The 21,005-nt window shown below is 40.9% G+C and overlaps 1 protein-coding gene across 1 annotated transcript in view; it reads right to left on the bottom strand.

Moving 5' to 3' along the window:
• The window catches only part of EFCAB6 (EF-hand calcium binding domain 6), a 225,008-nt gene that overhangs the window by 127,357 nt on the left and 76,646 nt on the right, over window positions 1-21,005 (bottom strand). Inside the window, exon 12 of the mRNA XM_032416504.1 lies at window positions 1,012-1,122. Within this exon, the coding sequence (XP_032272395.1) occupies window positions 1,012-1,122 (111 nt within the window). The remainder of the gene's footprint in view (window positions 1-1,011; window positions 1,123-21,005) is intronic.

Consider the following 21,005-nt stretch of genomic DNA (forward strand, 5'->3'; position numbering starts at 1 on the left):
TAAAAAAAATTCACATTTCAATTCTTTCCTATCTTTTAGATAAGAGAATCATTAAAAAAAAAAAAAAAAACAGAAGTAACTTCACTTAAGAAATAAACTCAGAGAGTTGCATCCCAGGAACAGAGTGGGGGGTGAAGGGGGCGGGGAGGGAGCTCTAAATACCTAGAAGGCTGGTAACCAGGGCAGTTCATCAAATATTCATAAATCCCTGAGACAGGAATAGGACCTGGTGAAATGGGAATTAACTCTGTGGTATATTTTACTTTACAATAGAGCATAGTGCTTTCAATGAACGTGCCGAGATTATAAAGCCTGTATTTTTCTTTAAGATTTATATAAGGCGATCAATGCAGGATACACACCAACATAAACAAAATACTTCTTAGAGAAAAAGCCTAAATTCTAAAATGTCATATTATTAAGTACTTTTTTACATTTTGGGCCCCACCACGGTTTATGTGATCATGTAAATCTGAAGTTATAATAGACATTAGAATGAAAACAGAAATAATGGCGCTCAAGGCAAATAATCCCCGACCCACGATATCTGCACCACGCAGAGAGGGGTCGGGAAACAAGTGAATGTGGGTTGCTCCTCTCTATAGAACACTTAACCGAACATGCTTATACACAATTTTGCACTGAAAGCTCCGTGTAGCGTTGGCAGTACTGATGTGTGTACCTAGAACATATGAGCTCCATTTCTGCCTCCATCGCTAAGCAGAAGATCTAGTTAAGATGCTTATGGTCTTATTTTTTTCATCTAGAAACTTAAAATAATAATTATACCCACCTTATAGTTGAAGGCCATTTTATATAAGAATACAGTGTGGGAAATAATTGATAAACTGCAAATCACTACATAAAGTTCATAATTATCCAATGAAGATGAATTTGTCATTTAAAAAAATGAAGAAAAAGCAATTCAGATATTCTCTAACCTTTTATAGATTCTGATATGTGTAACTAAAATTTAGTTCTTTTATTTTATTATTATTATTTTTTACATACCTATTTCTTTTTGTCAGGGGAACTGTATTGTTGACTGCCAACCACTGGGAATCATAAAGTGATGTTAGAAATTGTTTCCAATTGATTTTGGAGGTGGTTTTAAGTCCAAATCTGGATTTAAAAAAATAAAAAATTATTTTAAACATTTTTTCTATAATGCTGCACAGATTAGATGTTTAATATTGAATTGAAGATGGCAGCAATGAATTTATATGAAGTTTCAAATCTAAAGTAAACAAAATAATTTAGTAAAATTGTACTACAAATTGACTTTTAAAAAGCAAGGAAAATCAAGCTGATTCTCTATCTCCATGTCTCTGCATTCCCTTAGCAGTAGCATACGTTGAAGGAAGAAACAAAGGAATTCGATTAAAATTCTCATGTCCACGAAATAATTCTTTCAAAGTCACTATTTGGAGAACTCAGTCACTGTGGGAGGCAGAATAAAGGCCTGGAAGGCGTCCACATCCTAATCCCTGGGATCTGTGAGTGTGACCTCAGAGGGCAAAAAGGGACTCTGCAGATGTGATTAAGGGTGTGGACACGGACATGGGAGAGCACCCAGCTTAACTATGTGGGCCAATCTAATCACAGGAGTTCTTAAAATCAGAGCATTTCTCCCAGCTGCATCCAGAAAAAGATGCGAGGACAGGAGATATGAGGACAGGAGATGCAAGGACAGGAGAAGGGCCAAAGAGGAGACGGTAGATACAGGAAGGGCCACCTGCCCAGGAACGCAGGTGCCTCTAGAAGCTGGAAAAGGCAAGAAACAGACCCCCCATTTCTCCCCTAGGCTTGTGGTACTTTGTTATGGCAGCAGTTGAAAATAATTGATAATTATTTTCAGGACTGATAGTACTGGTCCTGCAGTACTGGTCACCAGCAAGTGTTCAACCACATATCCTTCCCCACTGTCCATGTGACTTACACACTAAGCATCAGCCACGTTTCCATAACAGGGTGACAAGAAGTATCTGGGCTGAGATCCTCAAACAACAGCTATGAGATACAAAAGTGGGAGACACCACAAGACAGACTACCCTGTTTGGATGGCTAAAATTAGTGGCTGTAAGGAATCTGGTCTCATGTGGATCAGATGTGGGCCACGTGAGAAAGTGTAAGTATGTGTGTGTGTGCACATACGTGCACACACACACGTGCACACGCATGCACACACACACACACACAGACACACGGGGTCATCTGGCCATACTGGCCCTTCAGCTCTTCAGAAGGGTTATGCTTTTCCTTGTCCTAGGTCCCTCATGCTTGCTGCTTCCTTTGCCAATTGCCACACTCCCCACCACACTGCCCATGCTTTAGCTCATTCTGCACCTCTTTCAAGTTCAACTTATTCATTACTTTCTCAAGGAAGCCTTCTCCGATTTCCATAACCAGGGCTCTATTAGCCTGTCTCATAGCACTATGCCTCCTTCCCTTATAGCACTTACCACTAAGGATTAATATTATTAGCATTTAACATTTGCACAGGATTTTGATCATGAGTGTGATTATAGCAAATGCTTGATAAATGGTAATTACTTCTACTTCTGCTCTTAGCACCATGTATGTGTTTGTGAGAGAGACATTGGTTGATTGATTGATTTTCATTAGGTATACAGGCAGCATCAATAAGTACACTGGGACAGTGGTCTAATGCTCTGCTGTTCACCATACAAAACAAAGTTTCCTGTTTTTTCCCAGCCTGCCTTCCCCCAGTTGCCCACGATTTTGATAGTTTGTTAATACTATCTATTTTCACCTTAAATTCTGGCAAGTTAGAAATTAATTTTCTATAATAGAAACACATTGCCTACCATTAAAAGTTGAATCAGCTTCATATATTATGTTTAGGAAATTACCTTACTCTCTTGGGAAAAAAATCAAATTAGATCTTCACTCCATACGAAATACTAAAATAAATTCAAAATAGGTGAAGAAGTGAAACATAAACACTAGCACCATTAAAAAAGGAAAATCCAGGTACATATTCACCTGGTATTGGAATAAGAATGGATTTTTTAAAAAATTTGTTTATTGTTATGTTAATCCTCATACATTACATCATTAGTTTTAGATACAGTGTTCCATGATTCATTGTTTGTGCATAACACCCAGTGCTCCATGCAGAACGTGCCCTCCTCAATACCCATCACCAGGCTAACCCATCCTCCCACCCCCCTCCCCTCTAGAACCCTCAGTTTGTTTTTCAGAGTCCATCGTCTCTCATGGTTCTTCTCCCCCTCCGATTTCCCCCCCTTCATTCTTCCCCTCCTGCTACATTCTTCTTCTTCTTCTTTTCTTTCTTAACATATATTGCATTATTTGTTTCAGAGGTACAGATCTGAGATTCAACAGTCTTGCACAATTCACAGCGCTTACCAGAGCACATACCCTCCCCAGTGTCCATCACCCAGTCACCCCATCCCTCCCACCCCACCCCCCACTCCAGCAACCCTCAGTTTGTTTCCTGAGATTAAGAATTCCTCATATCAGTGAGGTCATATGATATATGTCTTTCTCTGTTTGACTTATTTTGCTCAGCATAATACCCTCCAGTTCCATCCACGTCGTTGCAAATGGCAAGATCTCATTCCTTTTGATGGCTGCATAATATTCCATTGCATATATATACCACATCTTCTTTATCCATTCATCTGTTGATGGACATCTTGGCTCTTTCCACAGTTTGGCTACTGTGGACATTGCTGCTATGAACATCGGGGTGCACGTACCCTTTCGGGTCCCTACTTTTGTATCTTTGGGGTAAATACCCAGTAGTGCAATTGCTGGATCATATGGTAGCTCTATTTTCAACTTTTTGAGGAACCTCCATACTGTTTTCCAGAGTGGCTGCACCAGCTTGCATTCCCACCAACAGTGTAGGAGGGTTCCCCTTAATAAGAATGGATTTTTAAGCAACATTTAAGAGGGGGAATCATAAACTTCCCCAGTTAATAACATCAACATAAAAAATTTCCATACACCAGAAATACTGAAACAACAATTTAAGAGCCAAACAACAGACTTGCAAAGTTATCTATCATAAATATGCATAACAAATTGGTGATTTTCTTAAAACATTAAGTAAAAAAACCTAAAACTTGATTTCTTCTTCCAGTGATGGCGGAATTAAGATCCTAGTGGACCAATCCCCTGGCAGACAGTCACAATAAGCTCTGGGCATAATACAAAGAGCAGCTACCTAAAAGCACTACAGAGTGAACAGAAGTGGGCACACTCTGGTAGGGAATCCATGATGACAGGAGTGGAGCTGTGAAGAGTATTTTCAATGCTTTCAGCCTGGGGCTAGGCACTGCAGCATGACGGGTGGCAAGGACATCAGTTAAAAAAAAAAAAAAGGTATGTCCTGGAAAACTAGAAGACCAAATCCAGGGGAACCATAACCCTAGAGAGAAAGAAGAAATCCTAGAAAAGAAAGAACCAGAGAGGGATCCCCAAATTCTGTCCTACCACATTTTTGACTGGCTCTGAATCTCACATGATCAGAACCTACTCAAAATTGCTTAGCTAAACACAAAAGATCTGAACTAAGATCAGAGCTGCCACCTAAGAAACAGAATAGGCAGTTTGAGTCCAACCAAGATAACTGCCTCTAAAACAAAAGAAACAACATTCATTGAAAAAATAATAATAGCAAAATTTAGAGTCTTCACAATTTAATACTCAAAATGCTGAGTGCACACGTGCTCTCTCAAATGAATAAGTCTTAAAAAATAAAAATAATGGGCGCCTGAGTGGCTCAGTTGGTTAAGTGACTGCCTTCGGCTCAGGTCATGATCCTGGAATCCTGGGATCGAGTCCCGCATCGGGCTCCCTGCTCAGCAGGGAGTCTGCTTCTCCCTCTGACCCTCCCCCCTCTCATGCTCTCTCTCTCTATCTCATTCTCTCTCTCAAATAAATAAATAAAATTTAAAAAATAAAATAAATAAGATAAAAAATAAAATAAAATTATAGAGCCTATTTTAAAAAACAGGAAAATGGAACATTACTAGGGAGAAAAGTCTGACATACATGCAATTGGAATCACATGAGGAGAGGAGAGAATGAAAGACCAAAATTTCCCCAAATTTTATTAAAGATATCCATTTACAGATTGAAGATGTTTAACAAAAACGAAGTAGAATACACATGAAAAAGGCCATGCCAAGGCTCATTACAAAGTCAAATTCAAGGAGTAAATCTTGAATGCAACAAGAGAAAAATTACTCATCACATGCAGGAGAACAACAATTTAACTTCTCATCCCAAATCATGGAAGCTAAAAGAAGTGGAACAACATCATGAAGTGCTAAAAGAAAAAAAAAAGTCACCCAAGAATTTTTCATCTAAGAAAAATTCCTCAAAAATGAAGGATAAATGAAGACATTTCTAAATAAAAGAAAGCTAAGGGAATCTATCTTTAGCACACCTTGATAAAGGAAGTTCTTCAGGCTGAAGGGAAATGATAGCAGATGGAGACCTCAACTCCTCAGAAAAGAATGAAGAAAGTATCAGAAATGGTAAATATTTGAAAAAATACAAAGGCTAATTTTTTTGCCTTTTCTCTTCTTAATTTATTCATAGTTATATAAAGCAAAAAGGTAATAACATTGTTTTGTGAAGTTTATTACATAGGTAAGTATAACACATATAATACCCACAGTATAAAGGACACAGAGGGCAGAATGTAGACCCATATTGCTTACATAGGTTCTACATTTTATGTGAAGTGGTGCAGTGTTAATTGTATGCAGGCTGGGAGCAGTAAAGATGTATACTATAACCCCCATGAAAAATTATACAAAGAAGTATAGCTTAAAAGACCATAAGAAAATTAAAACTGAATTCTAAAAAATATTCCAATTATCTGAAAAGAAGAAAAAGAGCAAACAAGCAGAAAGCAAAAAAAAAAAAAAAAAAAACACAAAAAACAAAAAAAATGGGAGGCCCAAATCCAAATATATCAATAATTACTTTAAATATTAATCGACTAAATACTTTAATGGACTAAACACAATTGGATTTTTTTAAAAAGATCCAAATTTATGCTTTCACAAAAAAGGCAAATTTACTGTTTTGTTTTGTTTTTTTTTTTAGGGGGAGAGAGAGAGAGAGAATGTGCAAGTGGTGGTGGGGAGAGGGACAAAGGGATAGGGAGAGAGAAAATCTTAAGCAGGCTCCACACTTAGTGGAGATCATGACCTGAACCCAAGTCAAGAGTTGGATGCTTAACCAACTGAGCCACCCAGGCACCCCAAAAGGCACATTAATATAAAGACACATACAGGTTGAAAATAAAAGGACACTATCTTAAGCCACATGATCAAGGTCAACCTCAATGGTGACAAGTCATATTGATACTATGCACCCTTGATAGGATGTGACAAGAATGATACTTTACCTCTGTGGTCTTCCAAAAACACATTACCCCAGTCTAATCAGTCAAATCCCAGTTGCGGGACACTCTATAAAATATCTGACCAATAATCCTCAAAACTGGCAAGGTCATTAAAAAACAAGGGAAGTCTGAGAAAGTGTCAGAACCAAAAGGAGCTTAAGGACATATGACTACTAAATATAATGTAAATTAAGCACCTAAATAAATGGAAAGATATAGATATACCATGTCCATGGAATAGAAAACTGAATATGGTTAAAGTGGCAATTCTCCCCACTGTATTCACAATCAAATTCCTAACAGGCTTTTTTTTAACATTGAGAAACTGATTCTAAAATGTATAGAAAGGTAAAGACTCTAGAATAGTCAAACAATTTTGAAAGAGAAGAACAAGTCTGGAGGACTTGCACAACCTAATTTCAAGACTTAACTATTTAGCGGGGTGCCTGGGTGGCTCAGTCGTTAAGCATCTGCCTTCGGCTCAGGGCATGATCCCAGGGTCCTGGGATCGAGCCCCGCATCAGGCTTCCTGCTCCGCGGGAAGCCTGCTTCTCCCTCTCCCACTCTCCCTGCTTGTGTTCCCGCTCTCGCTATGTCTCTCTCTGTCAAATAAATAAATAAAATATTTAAAAAAAAAAAGACTTAACTATTTAGCTACAGTAGTCAAGATAGTGTGGTATTGATGTGAGAATAAACCTATAGATTAATGGAAGAGACTAGAGTCCAGAAACCTACTCACACTTATATAGTCAATTGATTTTCAACAAAGGTGCAAAGTTGTTCATCAGAGAAATAACAGCCTTTTCAACAAATGATGCTGGAACAACTGGATATCTGGACAGAAACAGAGTGAATCCCCACCCTTACCTCACACCATACACAAAAATTGACTAGAAATGGATCTCCCGTAAAAATTACCCATAACAAATTTTTAAGTAGATAAAACATATTTCATCAAAATTAAAAACTTTTGTACTTCAAAATACAGAGTTAAGAAAAGAGAAAAGCAAGCTACACTGAGAGTAAATATGTGAAAATATGTAGCTAACAAAGAACTCATATCTAGGATATATAAAGAACTCTGGCAAATCAATAATAGGGAAATAAATAGTCCAATATAGTGGACAAAAAATCTGTACATATACTTTTAAAAAGAATATATATGAATGGTCAATAATTGCATGAAAATAGGCTCAATATCGTTAGTCATCAGGAAAATGCAAATTAAAGCAAAATGAAATACCTCTACACACTACTAGGATGGGTAAAATTAAGAAGCCTGGCAATACCAAGCATTAATGAGGATGTAAAGCATCTGGAATTCTTATATGTTATTGATGGAACTGCAAAATGGTACAGTTACTTTGGACAACAGTTTGACAGTGTCTTACAAATTTAAATATACACTCAAACCTACCTACAATCCAGCAATTTTATTACTAGGTATTCACCCAAGAGAAATGGAAACATGTATACACACCAAGAATTGTATGTAAATGTTTATAAAGTATCTTCTGTAATGACCCCAAACTGAAAACTACCCAAATGTTTGTCAACTGGTGAATGGATTAACAAACTGTGGTAAACAAATATGGTGGAACACTCCTTGGCAATTAGAAATGTTGGGATATGCAACAAGATGGATGAATCTTAAGAACATGGTAAGTGAAGAAAGTAGTCAAACACAAAAGGGTCCATCCTGTATGATTCCATTCATGAGAACACCTAGAAAAGTCAAAACTATAGTGACAACAACAGAGAATGATCAGTGGTTGCTGGAGCTGAGGGTCAGGGAAGGAAGGGGTTGGTTACAAAGGGCCAAGAGTAGAATTATAGGGTCATGGAAGTATTCCATATATTGACTATGGCAGGGGTTAGATAAATAGATACACCTGCCAAACTCATTAAACTATGCCCTTGAGAATGAATTTTATTTTAGTAACTTACACTGGAGTAAAACATTTTTGAAACATAGAAGATTGTCAAAGGTCACGGATGAATAATTATTCACAGAGAAAGTACATAAAACTTTTAAACATGAAAAATATGCAAGCACAACAGCAACCAAGGACCCGCAAATCAAAACAACAGTGAGGAACTCTGCTTCCACCTGTCAGATTCGCAAGGATCTAGAAGTGGCAGTGTGGAATGCTGGCAAAAAGCCTCTCACAAGCCGCCCTCATAAGAATAAACTAACACCTTCCTGAAGTGCATTTGAGCAATATGTAATGGAAACCTTAGAAATGTTTAAACTTTTGACTCAAGGGTTAACAGAACATACTGCGGCCATTAAAAATTAATTTCAAAGGTTTTCCAACAACATAAAATATGCTCCTGATAAAATACCGTGTGTGAGAAAACAGACCATAATTTATACGTGACTGCAACGATATTAAGTGTGCATGGAGTGTGCGTAACGTGTGCACACAAAGAAATTTTGGAAGGAAACATACTAAAATATCAGTAGTGGTTATCTCTGGCTATTACAATGATGGGTAATTTATTTTTTCTTCATGGCTTCCCCTATTTTCCAGTTTGAGCCTGCACAGCTTTTATAATTAACATGAATAAACACATGAATGAAACTATTTTTGAAAAATCAGTGCCAATTTTGCTAGAAATCACATGAGTGACCATTATCCAAAGGTCACAAAGATATAGCTGAGTCTTTTAGTCTTAAAAATGTCCCAGGGGCTCTCTCGCTCTCTTTTTTTTTTCCCTCAGGCAGCTCTCCCTCTGGATTCTGATGTTGGGGGCCCAGTAGCATTCCCATCCAACTTTCCCATCCCATGAATCCAGGTAGAGACTTAGAGCAGCACACGACTCCATCTATGGAGAAGGGGAAAGAAAACACAGATTTGTCACATTGTTCCAAAACAGTCTGGATTCCATTCAACCAGTGGGTACTGTCGGAGGAGGTGCAAAGAGAAACAGGGTGGAGAGACTAATCCCATTAGCTGGAGGGACCAAGAAGGCTCAGCCAGGAGGAGAGTCATCAGAATGGAAAAGATGGGCAGACCTGCAACAGGTGGGGATGGTGATGGTAAGAGACAAAAGGAGGATGTAACAAGTGTGGGAAATGAACAACCTCACTGGCTGACTCTTCTTCCACCATCCAATCACTAATGCTAAAAATCCCCATCTCTCATTTCTCCTCTCTATCCATATGCACTCTCTTGGCAACCTCCTCTGTTCTCTGGCTTTAGATACCATCTATATTGATCTGTACAAAGCTGATACCCATATTTCTTTCTCTAGCCTGGACTTCTTTTTCTGAGCTTCCAACAGCCTACTCAACATCAATAGCTGGATTTCTAACAGGCATCTCAAACTTAACATGTCCAGTATTAAACTCTTGACTTCTGTCCCTAACCTGTTTCCCTTCCTCCCATCTTCAAATATACCAGGCTCCCACTTCCATGAAAGCCTCTGCATGGGTCTGTTGGCCTGGAATGCTCTTCCACAACAAATACAACGTGACTGGTGTGCTCTAAATTTGTGCTACAAAGCAGACTTCCTTTCTGCATGCCTGATGCTTTCATGCAGGGCTCATCTTAAATGCCATCTCCCCAAGAAGTCTTCCCTGATTGCCTCATCTGGGGTAGGTTTGCCCCAGGCATCATGATTTAGAATTGGTTTATTTGCTTCTGAGTTAATAATATGTGTTGGTAAGAAAGAGCACATTCAATGATTTTAGCATCCTCTTCCCCAAGCCCACCAAGACTGCATTTCTAAGGATCCTCTGAAGGGAGATTATGGGGGCCCCACCAGAGGCCACAGAGAGAACAGCAGCTATAGGGCCGAGATTTGCAGGTCACCGAAGAGAAACAGGCCACAGGGCAAATGGATCAAGATAATAAAATTCCACCAGAAAGCCACATAAACTCTGGAGGAGGGAGGGAAGGTGTTGGACTGAGCAAAGTGCATGCGATACAGGCTCAAGCTGTCTTGTGTATAAAAGGAAATAATAGCCAGGGGCTTGCCAAGTCCCAGTCCACACTGCTGCTGCCCATGTCCCAGACAAACATCCCCACATACTGCCAAGGTATGGGCATGCTCTAATGGTAGCTGTAACCCACCCCTTTCTCTCTTCAAAGATAAGGGCATGCAAGTAACTGAAGGTGGCATTAACTGAGGGACAACCGCTGTACTTTACCAGAAAACAAAATCACTTGCATATTTTAACTTTATTATTAGTAAATGACACATCACTTGCAGCACATTCCACACTACCCAATCCATCATCCCATTCCAGGGTGCCGTGATACGGGAATTCAGAACTACGCATCCAGGAGAGAGGAAGTGAGGGCCTGAAGTGGTCTGGTGGCAGTGGGAACACAGAAGTGAGTTATGCACATCACTCATATGACCATCTAGGGCAGCGTCATTCTGCAAACAAAATAAGTTTGCGACATCCCACACGTTCCCCTCATGGATATTCATGATGTTGCGCTAACATATTAACAGCCATGAGATGTCCTCATAGTTGGCAGTTGGGAAACTTCCTTCCATAGTACACCTTGGGAGTACTCACCACAATAAGCTAGAGCATAATCAGGTGTTTCAGCCCACAAGGGTTTCTGGCACTAGCTAACTGAACACAAGGTCCTTAGGAAAGACCAAGGTGCTGCCTGATATTTTCAGAATACACGGAAAATTCTAGGTCTGATGGGCAGAAGCCTGACTTCAGTCATTTAAAATGGGAATTCATGACCTGTTGCTCAGGTCACAGACCAAAACCAATTCACAGACCCAGAGCCCCTTAATTAAGGGGGAATCTGGATACCTTTTAGGAACAACCCTACAATATAGCCATATGCATATACTGAGAATCTTCCCTCAAACCTTGCCCAGAAGATCCTTCAGCCATTTACCAAAGTGACTATGCACGAAGGGAAAGGAAATACCTAGACCACTCAGGGTTATTAGATAGTGGCTCTGAACTAATGATAATCCATGGAGAGCCAAAGTGCCAGCACAGTCTGCTGGGTCACAGTGGAGGCTTATGGACGAGAGATGAAGCCCAAGTCCATGTTGTAGTGGGTCCGGTAAGGTTACAGGCTCATCCTGTGGTTACTTCTCCAGGCTCAGAATACATAATGGAAATAATTATTCTTAGTCACTGCAGAATCCTCACATTTGTCTTTTGATCCATGAAATAAGGGGCTATGATGATAGGAAGGACCAAGTGGAAAACTCAGCACTTTAGCAGAGGATTTAAAAGGCTTACCACCTCCCTGGAGTGCATCAAAGAATAAAAGACGAGGGCAAGAGGTTGACTTCTACCATATTCCATCTAAATCACTGTGTCCCAATGCAAAAGTTACTTGGATATTTGAAAATGACTGTGGATTATTGCAAATTTAATCAAGTGATGATGCCAATCACACATGCAAATCAACACAGCCCCTGGCATCTGGTATGTAGCTCTAGACATATCAAATGCTAACATTTCAATTTCCTTTTCAACAGTTTCCCTTTACATGGCAGGGAGATTAGTATACCTCCAAATCTTATCTCAAGACTATGTCAACTCATCTGCTTCCTGCCATATTATAATGTGAAGGAACTCTGATCAAGGCTCGCCCAGAAGGTCCTACAGGTATTTTTTTTTTAGATATTTATTTATTTATTTAGAGTGGGCAAGCAGGGACGAGGGGCAGAGGGAGATGAGAGAATCTTAAGCAGATTCCGCACTGAGTGCAGAGCCCAACGTGGGCCTTGATCTCACAACCCTGAGATCATGACTTGAGCCGAAATCAAGAGTTGGACACTCAACGGACTGAGCTACCCAGGTGCCCCATTAAGTAGCTATGGATTGTTCTGGTGTGCTACAACAATCACACTGGCCCACTGCATGATATTATATTAACTGGATCTACTAAGAATGAAATAACAAATATCCCAGAGGCCTCAGAAAGGCAGAGAAGATAAACCTCACGGAATTTCAAGGGTCTTCCAGTCTGATAAAGTTTCTAGGGATCCAGAGGCATGTCTATGGTATGCTGGAATAGTCCCTCTAAAGTGAAAGACCGATTAATTAGCCTTTTGCTGCCTATCACAGAAAAAGATTCATATGCTTGAAGGGTGTCTCTGGATTTTGGAGACAATTTTGTCCTGCTATTCTGATCTGCTCTGCTGTTCTTGGGTAACCCAGCAGCTCTGAGTGAGGCATTGAGTAAGGAACAATTTGCAAGGCTCAGGCTATAGTGTAAATTTTTGTCTCATCACAGAAAAGAAGCACAGCTTATAAAGGTATTTATGTCCCATGTAAGTGCCCACTAGTAAGCATCCACACAGATTATCAGGAGGAAAGCTGACCTGTCCTGAAGGTGCTGGTCAGTCACTTTGCCCAGGCAACCTGGTGTTTGTTCATGGGCTTCCATACAAAAGTGGTCATGGAGAGAGGAACGGACGCTGTGCATTGGTTTCAAAACAGGGACTTCTCATCACTAAAGCTGAGCTGGCTACTGCCCAGCTAAGTACCCAGGCTGCAAATGGCAGAGGCCCACACTGAGCCCTTTCATGGCTCCTTTCTCCAGGTGGGATTCCCAGTCACCTGGCAAAGACTCCATTGGACCTCTTTCAACATGGAGGGAGCAGTGATTTGTCTCAATACATATTCCAGATACAAATTTGCCTTGCCTGCCTGAAACGCTTCTGCCACTTACCATCATCTGTGGACCTCCAGAATGCTTTCGGCATCACCGGGGTGTCCTGCGCATCACAGAAGTGAACTAAGGGACTCATCTGATGGTGGTGATGGTGTGGCAATAACCCCAGATCCACAGAACATGCTGGTCTCGCCACATATCCCATCACCAGAACAGACTTGATAGAACAGTTGGTAGCTTGCTGATGACTCATCTACAATCAGCTGAGAGGCAATCCCCAGGGGTTAGGGTGCTGTTCTACAGGACGCACTGTGCCTTGAGCCAGTTCAGGCAGCCCAATAAAGAGATGACCATCAAGCACTGAGATCCTGTGAAATGAAGATTGGGTACCTCAGGGGATTGGAAGGCAAGAGGAGAGAAGGTGGGCTAATTATTCCCCCAGCCCCCTCGCTGCTGGGCTGCCACGTGGCCATGGCCATGTTCTTCTACCTTAGACCTTATCTGCTCTCCGGTGACCTCCGCTTTAGCTATCTGTCTTGCTCCTTTCAGTAACTCCTCCCTCTCCTACCCCTTCAGGCCTAAGAGAGAGAAATGCTTCCCCATCTACTGATTTCATTTAATCTTGCCCTCACATGTGTAAAGGGCCCTTCAATAAACTCATGTCCATCTGCTTTCTGCCTGAACCCTGACCAATGTATGTCGGAGGTTAAGACGACCATGGTAGGATACAGAACAGCTCCCTTACCCCCCAAAGCTCCCCTGTGCTGCCCTCTGGAGTCACACCCTCCTCTGCCCCTAGTCCTGGCAATTACTGATCTCTCTTCCATTCCTATTGTTTTGTCTTTTCCAGAATGTCACACAGATGGAAGAGATCCTAGACATGTGGGTTAAAGAGGTTTGGACAATAACTGAAAACACACCACTGGGTACTGCTTCTACACTTAATGTAATTTGGCCTAAATGGCTTATTGTTTCTGCTTGTATAGCTTCTGTTGGGCTGCTAATGTTACTGGGGTGAGTGGGAAAATTCTCACCAGGAGATGTTTCTGAGCGAGAACCTGCTCGCATGATGGATGAGCAAGTATCTCTGGTGAATACACAAGTCATAGCAAGTCACTGCATTTACTCCATCCCCTCAGCTCTCACTCAAACATCACTCTTCATGTTTAAACACTAATTTTATTTTTAACAGATGTACTTTATATAAAAGGCTAGGCAACATTGAAAAGCACAGCACGTTAGCAATAAAAGGTCAAGTTAGCTGTTCAATTAAAGTCTACCATTACATCAAAATATAAATATATATGGAAAATGGCTTTTTAAAGTCTCTAAAATATTATTTTGGTCAAGATTTTATGCCTTATTACCAAGATGTTAGGGTGTTTAATTTAGGCCCTAGATCTTCAGTATTTTTTAAAAAACAACAAACTCAAAAAGATACCTTTTTTTTCTCCCTATACTATCCAATCTTGGATTGGATAGTAAGAATAATTTCTCCAACCATTTTATTATGAGGGTTTAGATTTTATTTTACTTCCTGCTTTATTCTTTCCTATGTTGTCTGCCATTTTTTTTTTAAAAAGGTTGTATTTTTAAATTTTATTTCTCAAATTAAGATGCACTAAAATGAACTTTTTACTTTTGGTGTAGACTTTCACGAGTTTTAACCCATGTGCAGATTCATGTCACCACCACCACACACAGGACGCAGAACAGCATCATCACCCCACAGCCTTCCCCGTGCTGCTCCTCTGGAGTCAGGCCTGCCCCACCCTGAGTCCGGGAGACCACCAACCTCCTTTTTGATCCTATTGTTTTGCCTTTTCCTGCATGTCATATAAACAGAATCCTAGAGTAGCAGCCTTTGAGACTGGTTCTTTCGAATGTCTCTGAGATTCATCCGTGTTGTCTGCATTGAAAGCTCATTCCCTCCTACTGCGGAGAAATATGCCATCATGCAGATGGACCAGTTTGCTTATCCAATCACCTGCTTAAGGACACTTGGGCCCATTCCCATTTGGGTCAATTATGACTAGAGCTGCTATGAACATTCTTGTACAGATTTTTTTAGTGAACTTTTCAATCATTTTTTAGATACAAAAGTCACAGAGAATTTGCCCAGCACAATCATGGACCCATGACGCTGTGAGTGCAGGTCAAGGGGAGTTCAGGGGGCTCACTTCTGGCAACACCAGGTGTGCCCTTGTCCCCACACTGTCCCTCCCACTGGTCTGCACTGTACCACCTCCTGGGTGGCTGGAGAGGACAGTAAGGCGCGGAGGAAAGAGCACTCCCCTGGGGCCAGGCCACCCCCGGTGCCACTTGCGGCCACTGGGGGTGACACCTAGTCCCACCTCTAATGTCTGTTTCACGGGGCCAGTGCTTTCATGGTAGAATCCAGGAGATTCTCTCTTCCCAGGAGGGGACATAATGAGTGGTAAGTCCCCAACAATCACCCTCTAAATTCAAGAAATCACTGAGACAGTGCCGGGAACCCAGTGTTTTCTCTAGAGGTAAGACAGAAAACAACAGGGCAGTTTGATGGGCCAGTGTGGACAGCACCGTACAGAAACGTCCATGTACAAGAGAGAGGTAGAGTGACGGAACAGACTAGAAGGACACATTAAACCAAATTATGGAGAAAATTGAATGTATGACAAAGCAGACATTAAAAACAATGGGGAAAGAATAATAAGTGGTGGCGGTAAAACAGATTATCTATTTGGGAAAAGAATGTGAATTTGGATGCCCACCCTATGTCAGGATGAATTAACATGTTTTGTTTTCAAAGAGTAAGAAAAACAAGCGGAGTAGAAAAGCGTTTTTATATCAAGCCTGGGCAAGAATGATGAATTTATAGATTAAGCAACAGAAGACATTCCAAAAGAAAATTAATGTATTTGATTATATTAAAATGTAAACTTCAGAACAATGAGGTGTCATGTGAATGAAAGGGAAGCAGCAAGCTGGGAAGAACGGCTGTACGAAGCTACTCTGCTTATGACAGAAAAGGGTTATCTCTTAATAATTAATTAATTATAAAAAATTATTAAACAAAAAGATGATAAAATTGACTTAAGATACCAGCAGTGGGGGCATTACCCAGTCAGGACAAGAGGAGGATTCACATCAGGGGAGATACAACTAATGCCCAGGCTCACGGAAATGTCCAAGCCCAATAGTGCTCCAAGAAATATAAATTAACACAATAATGAGGCATCATTTTATACCTCTTAAGCTATCAATATTTTAAAACAATGTTAATATTCAATGCCAGAAGGAATATGAAACTAGAACACTCATACAACATTGATGGTGATATAAATCACTATTATCTTTTCAGATTTGGCAATCGTTATAAAAATGCACACAAGTATTCGCACTCTGGCCTTGAACTGAACACAAAGCCTGTCCCTGACCCCTCGGCGATGGCCACGATCCCAGTCCCCTCCCGGGCCCATGCCCACCCTCTATCCCACCTCTGGCTCCCTCTTGCCCCCTGGCTTCTGCCAGGCCCCGGAACACAGCACGTTGGGGCTGCCCATCCCGGGGCTCTCCCCGGTGTCTCAGGTCTCTGTTTAAAGCTCACTTTGCAGAGAAAATTCCCAAGGTCCTCCCCGCCACTCTCACAATGGCCCCCATCACACTGCATACCTCCTTTCAGCCCAGGTGTATCTGTGGATTATCACCTCACCCACCAGCAGGTAGCACTCTCTGAGGGCAGGGATCATGACTTCCTCTCCAATGAGTCCCTAGCACCTAGCACAGTGCCTGGTACATAGTGAGGGCTCCAAAACTATCTGTGGACTGGCTGACCAAATAAATGAACAAACAAACATATGCAAATCTAAAGAAACCAAAGACTCAACAGTGAAATGGTTAGAAACATTCTGGTCTATAGAACTAAAGAGCCCGAACGAGCGGTCATGACCCCGTCCACCAGCCCCGGTGGAATGCTGCTTACTTCCTCTGGATGGAACGTCTTTCTCCAGCCACCCATGTGGGAGACTCTTCTTCATCTCTCGAAGCTTCCACTCAGCTCTGTTTACTCTCCGGAGACTTTTCTAACTTCCCAGCCAGCATGAACACTTAATGGTAAGATTTCTGGCAACACAGTGGATCTCTCCCCAACCTCCTGGTCTAATCACAGAAATATATCAACAAATATATCAACTATATCCACACCTAATGGAATAAATATATCAAGAAAATGATTTTAAACATACGGTGGAAGTTGAAACCAAGAAAGGGAAATCCACAGGTGCTGGAAGCATGGGCCAGGGAGAATGTGTTATTCCCACAAGAGCCCAGGGAGTTTATCAGACCTGGACGGAACAGGCTGTGCTAAAGGCAGCCCTGAGATCTCCCACAGTCACTAAGAGGATAGGGTTTAATGCCCACGTGGGGCTAGGAGACCCAGGACCGCAAGACTGGGAGAAGTTCGGGCACAGTTGAGAGTGAACCAAAACAGATTCTAGGAAAACAGTTAGAATGGAGTCCAGACAGATAAAGATATGGGAAATGCAAGAGAGTCTAAGAGACAGGGGAAGTGGAAGGAGGAGGTTCAACAAATATTTAATAAGACTTCCAGAAGAAAAGGCCAGCAAGAGTGGGGTGGAGACAATACCCAAAGAGTAGCAGCAGGGAATGTTCTAGAATTCATGAAAAATACTATTCCTCACTGTGAGACAGCATGAGTCTGGGGAGGTTAAATAAACAGACATCTCTAACAAGACACATTGTAGGGAAACTGTAAAGTAACAAAAACAAAGAGAAAAATCTTGAAGGCAACCAGAAAAAGAAAAAGGAAAAAACAGATCACCCAGAAAGTACTGGCAATTAGACAGCAGACTCTCAACAGCAACAGCAGAGGCCAGAAGACCGTGAAGAATGTCTTCAAAGTGCTGAGAAAAAATAACTCTCAGACAAGAATTGTATTCCCTGCGCAATCTTCATTAAAGAGTAAGTGGAAAATAGACATTTTTTAAAACAAAGACTGACCCCCTCCCCGCCCACTCACAGCACGTCACTTAAAGGATTACTACAGGATATACTTCAAGAAACTGAATTCTGAACGAGGGGTGAGACTGAAGCAGCAGTGAGGAGCCAACAAACTGGTAAACATGGGAAAACCTAAACAAACATGGATTGTAAAAAAACAAAACAAAACAAAAAACAACAAACCCAATAATAGAGACTAATTCAGGTACTATCAAAACAAGGCTGGATCGAAACACTAGCCGATAGGAACATGTACATTGAAGCTGCTTGTTTTATTCAGGACAGTAGAAATATTGTGAACTTTCGGCTTTACAAGTTCAGAACACATGTTAAAATTTTAAGGGTAACCTCCTCTACAAGAATAGAAATAAAATATTTAAGTCTCAAGACAGTGGAGGGGAAAACACATGATAAGGAAAACTCAGACAGAACCAAACACAGTGGAGGAGGGAAAAAGAAAAAGAGCCGAGGAAATCAGAAAGATAACAATAAAGCAGTAGAAGGAAAAAACCCAAACATGCCCGTCACAAGACTTGGGAACATGCTACACTTGACCACTAAAAAGGCAAAGATGTTCATTTGGAATTTTTTAATTACAGATACGCTATTTTACATGAAACACACCTAAAACGTGGTAATAGTGACTATAAATGGTTGAGAAAAGATATACTGGACAAACACTAATCCAAAGAAAACTGTTATGGGTTTTTTACTAGCAGAGAAGACAGGCCATAAAAGCCAGAGGGATAGAAAGGTAACCACATAATTATAAAGGGAAGAGTTGACCAGGAAGACAGGACAAATCTTTACTTGCAGATATGTGCACCAGAAGACAAACCTAATTTATAATTCAAGATACCAGTACTTGGGTATTTACCTTGCTGTTGTCCCTTGTGCCTGGTTCTACTGGGAATTCTGGGTGAATTCAACAGAGGGCACAACTCAGAAATCCCTGGGTCTCTGGTGAGAACAGGTTGTCACAATGGCACAATCCTGGCTGCCCTTAGTGTCCTATTAGTTCACTCTGCATGCCGATTATAGTCTTCAGAGCTGCCATTGCTCTGGTGGTCCCCACTGCTGTGGGACTATTTGTAATTTATTTCTGCATTCTTAGCACCTCCCCTAATGTCTGACAGAGAAAGGGACTCAATATGCACCCATTAAAATTATAATTTTGTGGGTGCCTGGGTGGCTCAGTCAGTTGAGCACCAGACCCTTGGTTTTGGCTCAGGTCATGATCTCAGGGTCTTGGGATCGAGTCCCGCGTTGGGCTCTGTGCTCAGTGTGGACCCTGCTTGCGCTCTCTCTCTAATAAAATTGTAAAATAAAATTATAATTTTGAAGATGATGAAGCCAACAGGATGCATGTCTGTGATATGCATTCCTATTTGAAAAGCACAATGTAAAACTGTGGGTGTACTTTAATTACAAATACATAAAAATTACATATGTATGTGGATACAAGTTAATGGAGTATGGAAACGTGAAAGCAATAAATTTGTTACATAAGGTGGATTGTGACTTTTTGCATTTTATTTTTATTATTGCTCTTATTACTTGTATAATTTTGAAAATAAAAAGAAATGACTATATGACTTTTAGTCATCCAATGAAGTATTTCCTAAAAATTGTCACCATGTATAGACAGAACAACAGAGCTGTTTTCTGAGCCACGGAAATATTCACTCCTAGGGCCAAATACTGCCTTTTACTCTAGAAGCCATGGTGGCATGACATGGTGATCCTCTCTGGATGTACAGAGGGTCAAGAAGGGAAGAGGAGCCTGTGCAGAATGGATCTAGCTGGCCTCACTTAATACTATTTTTCCTGGGGTGCCTGGGTGGCTCCGTCGGTTAAGCGCCTGACTCTTGATTTCAGTTCAGGTCATGATCTCAGGGTGTTGAGATTAAGCCCCGTGTCAGGCTCTATGCTAGAAGCCTGCGTGAGATTCTCTCTCTGCCCCTCCTCCCTCCCGCTCAGGCGCTCTCTCTCTCTCTCTCTCTCATAAATAAATAAATAAATAAATAAATAAATAAATAAATAAATAAAATACTATTTTTCCCTTCTTCTCTCTTGCCTCTCCTTTCTAGGTAACCCTAGATGTCCACCGATTATCCAGAATTTCACAAGACAATCTTTCCATTAGCCTCTACCCTACTTCCCCTGAGACAAGGTTCTCTGAGTTACCTGGACAGAGCACCAGGTAATTAAAGACAGTATTCCTTATGCAGAGTCTGCTCTATATGTACCATTTCCAAAGGAAACAGGGATCCTTGGAGAAATGGGTGATTCCAGGTCAGGGGCAAGAAATGTACCAGAAGAGCCGGAAGCATATCAGAAAGCAAGAGAGCTATCAGGGACTATCAGGGTCGCACCAACAGGACCCAGCAGACAACATGAAAGGCTCCCGCTGGCCAAGATGGTACAGACTGAAGATCAGTGAGAATAATGATGAACTGAAATACATCAAATATGTGGACGTTCATGAGTTATGACAATTTTTTTTTTAAGAAAAATCACTCATCGCTCACTTTGGGAGAATGCTTGGGAACCAATTCATTATTTTGGAAGGTGGTAAGTGAAGGGAAAGAACCAAGAATATCTTGCCTTTCTTAGACTAAGTGTGTCTCATTGCTACCAAGCAGTTGAAGAAGGGAAGCTTTCATTACAGAAGTACTCCAACCAATAAAAGAAGAAATGATAGATGTGGAATATCACCACTTTATAATCCCCAGTGAATACACAGATTTAAGTATGACCCACCATGGCTGCTAACATCATGAAAAGAAAGACAACCAGTCCACACACATGCTTGCCACCACCTAGGAAGTATTCTTGCCAAAACACCTGAACATGTCTCTGAATTCTATCCATTTAGGGGCAGGGGATTGGGAATGGGAAACAGGAGGACATGTCAAATGTCACTGTAGATCAGACAGATGTCGGTTCTAAGAAGTTCCACGTAATAAATACTTCAT

Source organism: Phoca vitulina, unplaced genomic scaffold (genome assembly GCF_004348235.1).
Source record: "Phoca vitulina isolate PV1807 unplaced genomic scaffold, GSC_HSeal_1.0 scaffold19, whole genome shotgun sequence".
Lineage (NCBI taxonomy): Eukaryota > Metazoa > Chordata > Mammalia > Carnivora > Phocidae > Phoca > Phoca vitulina.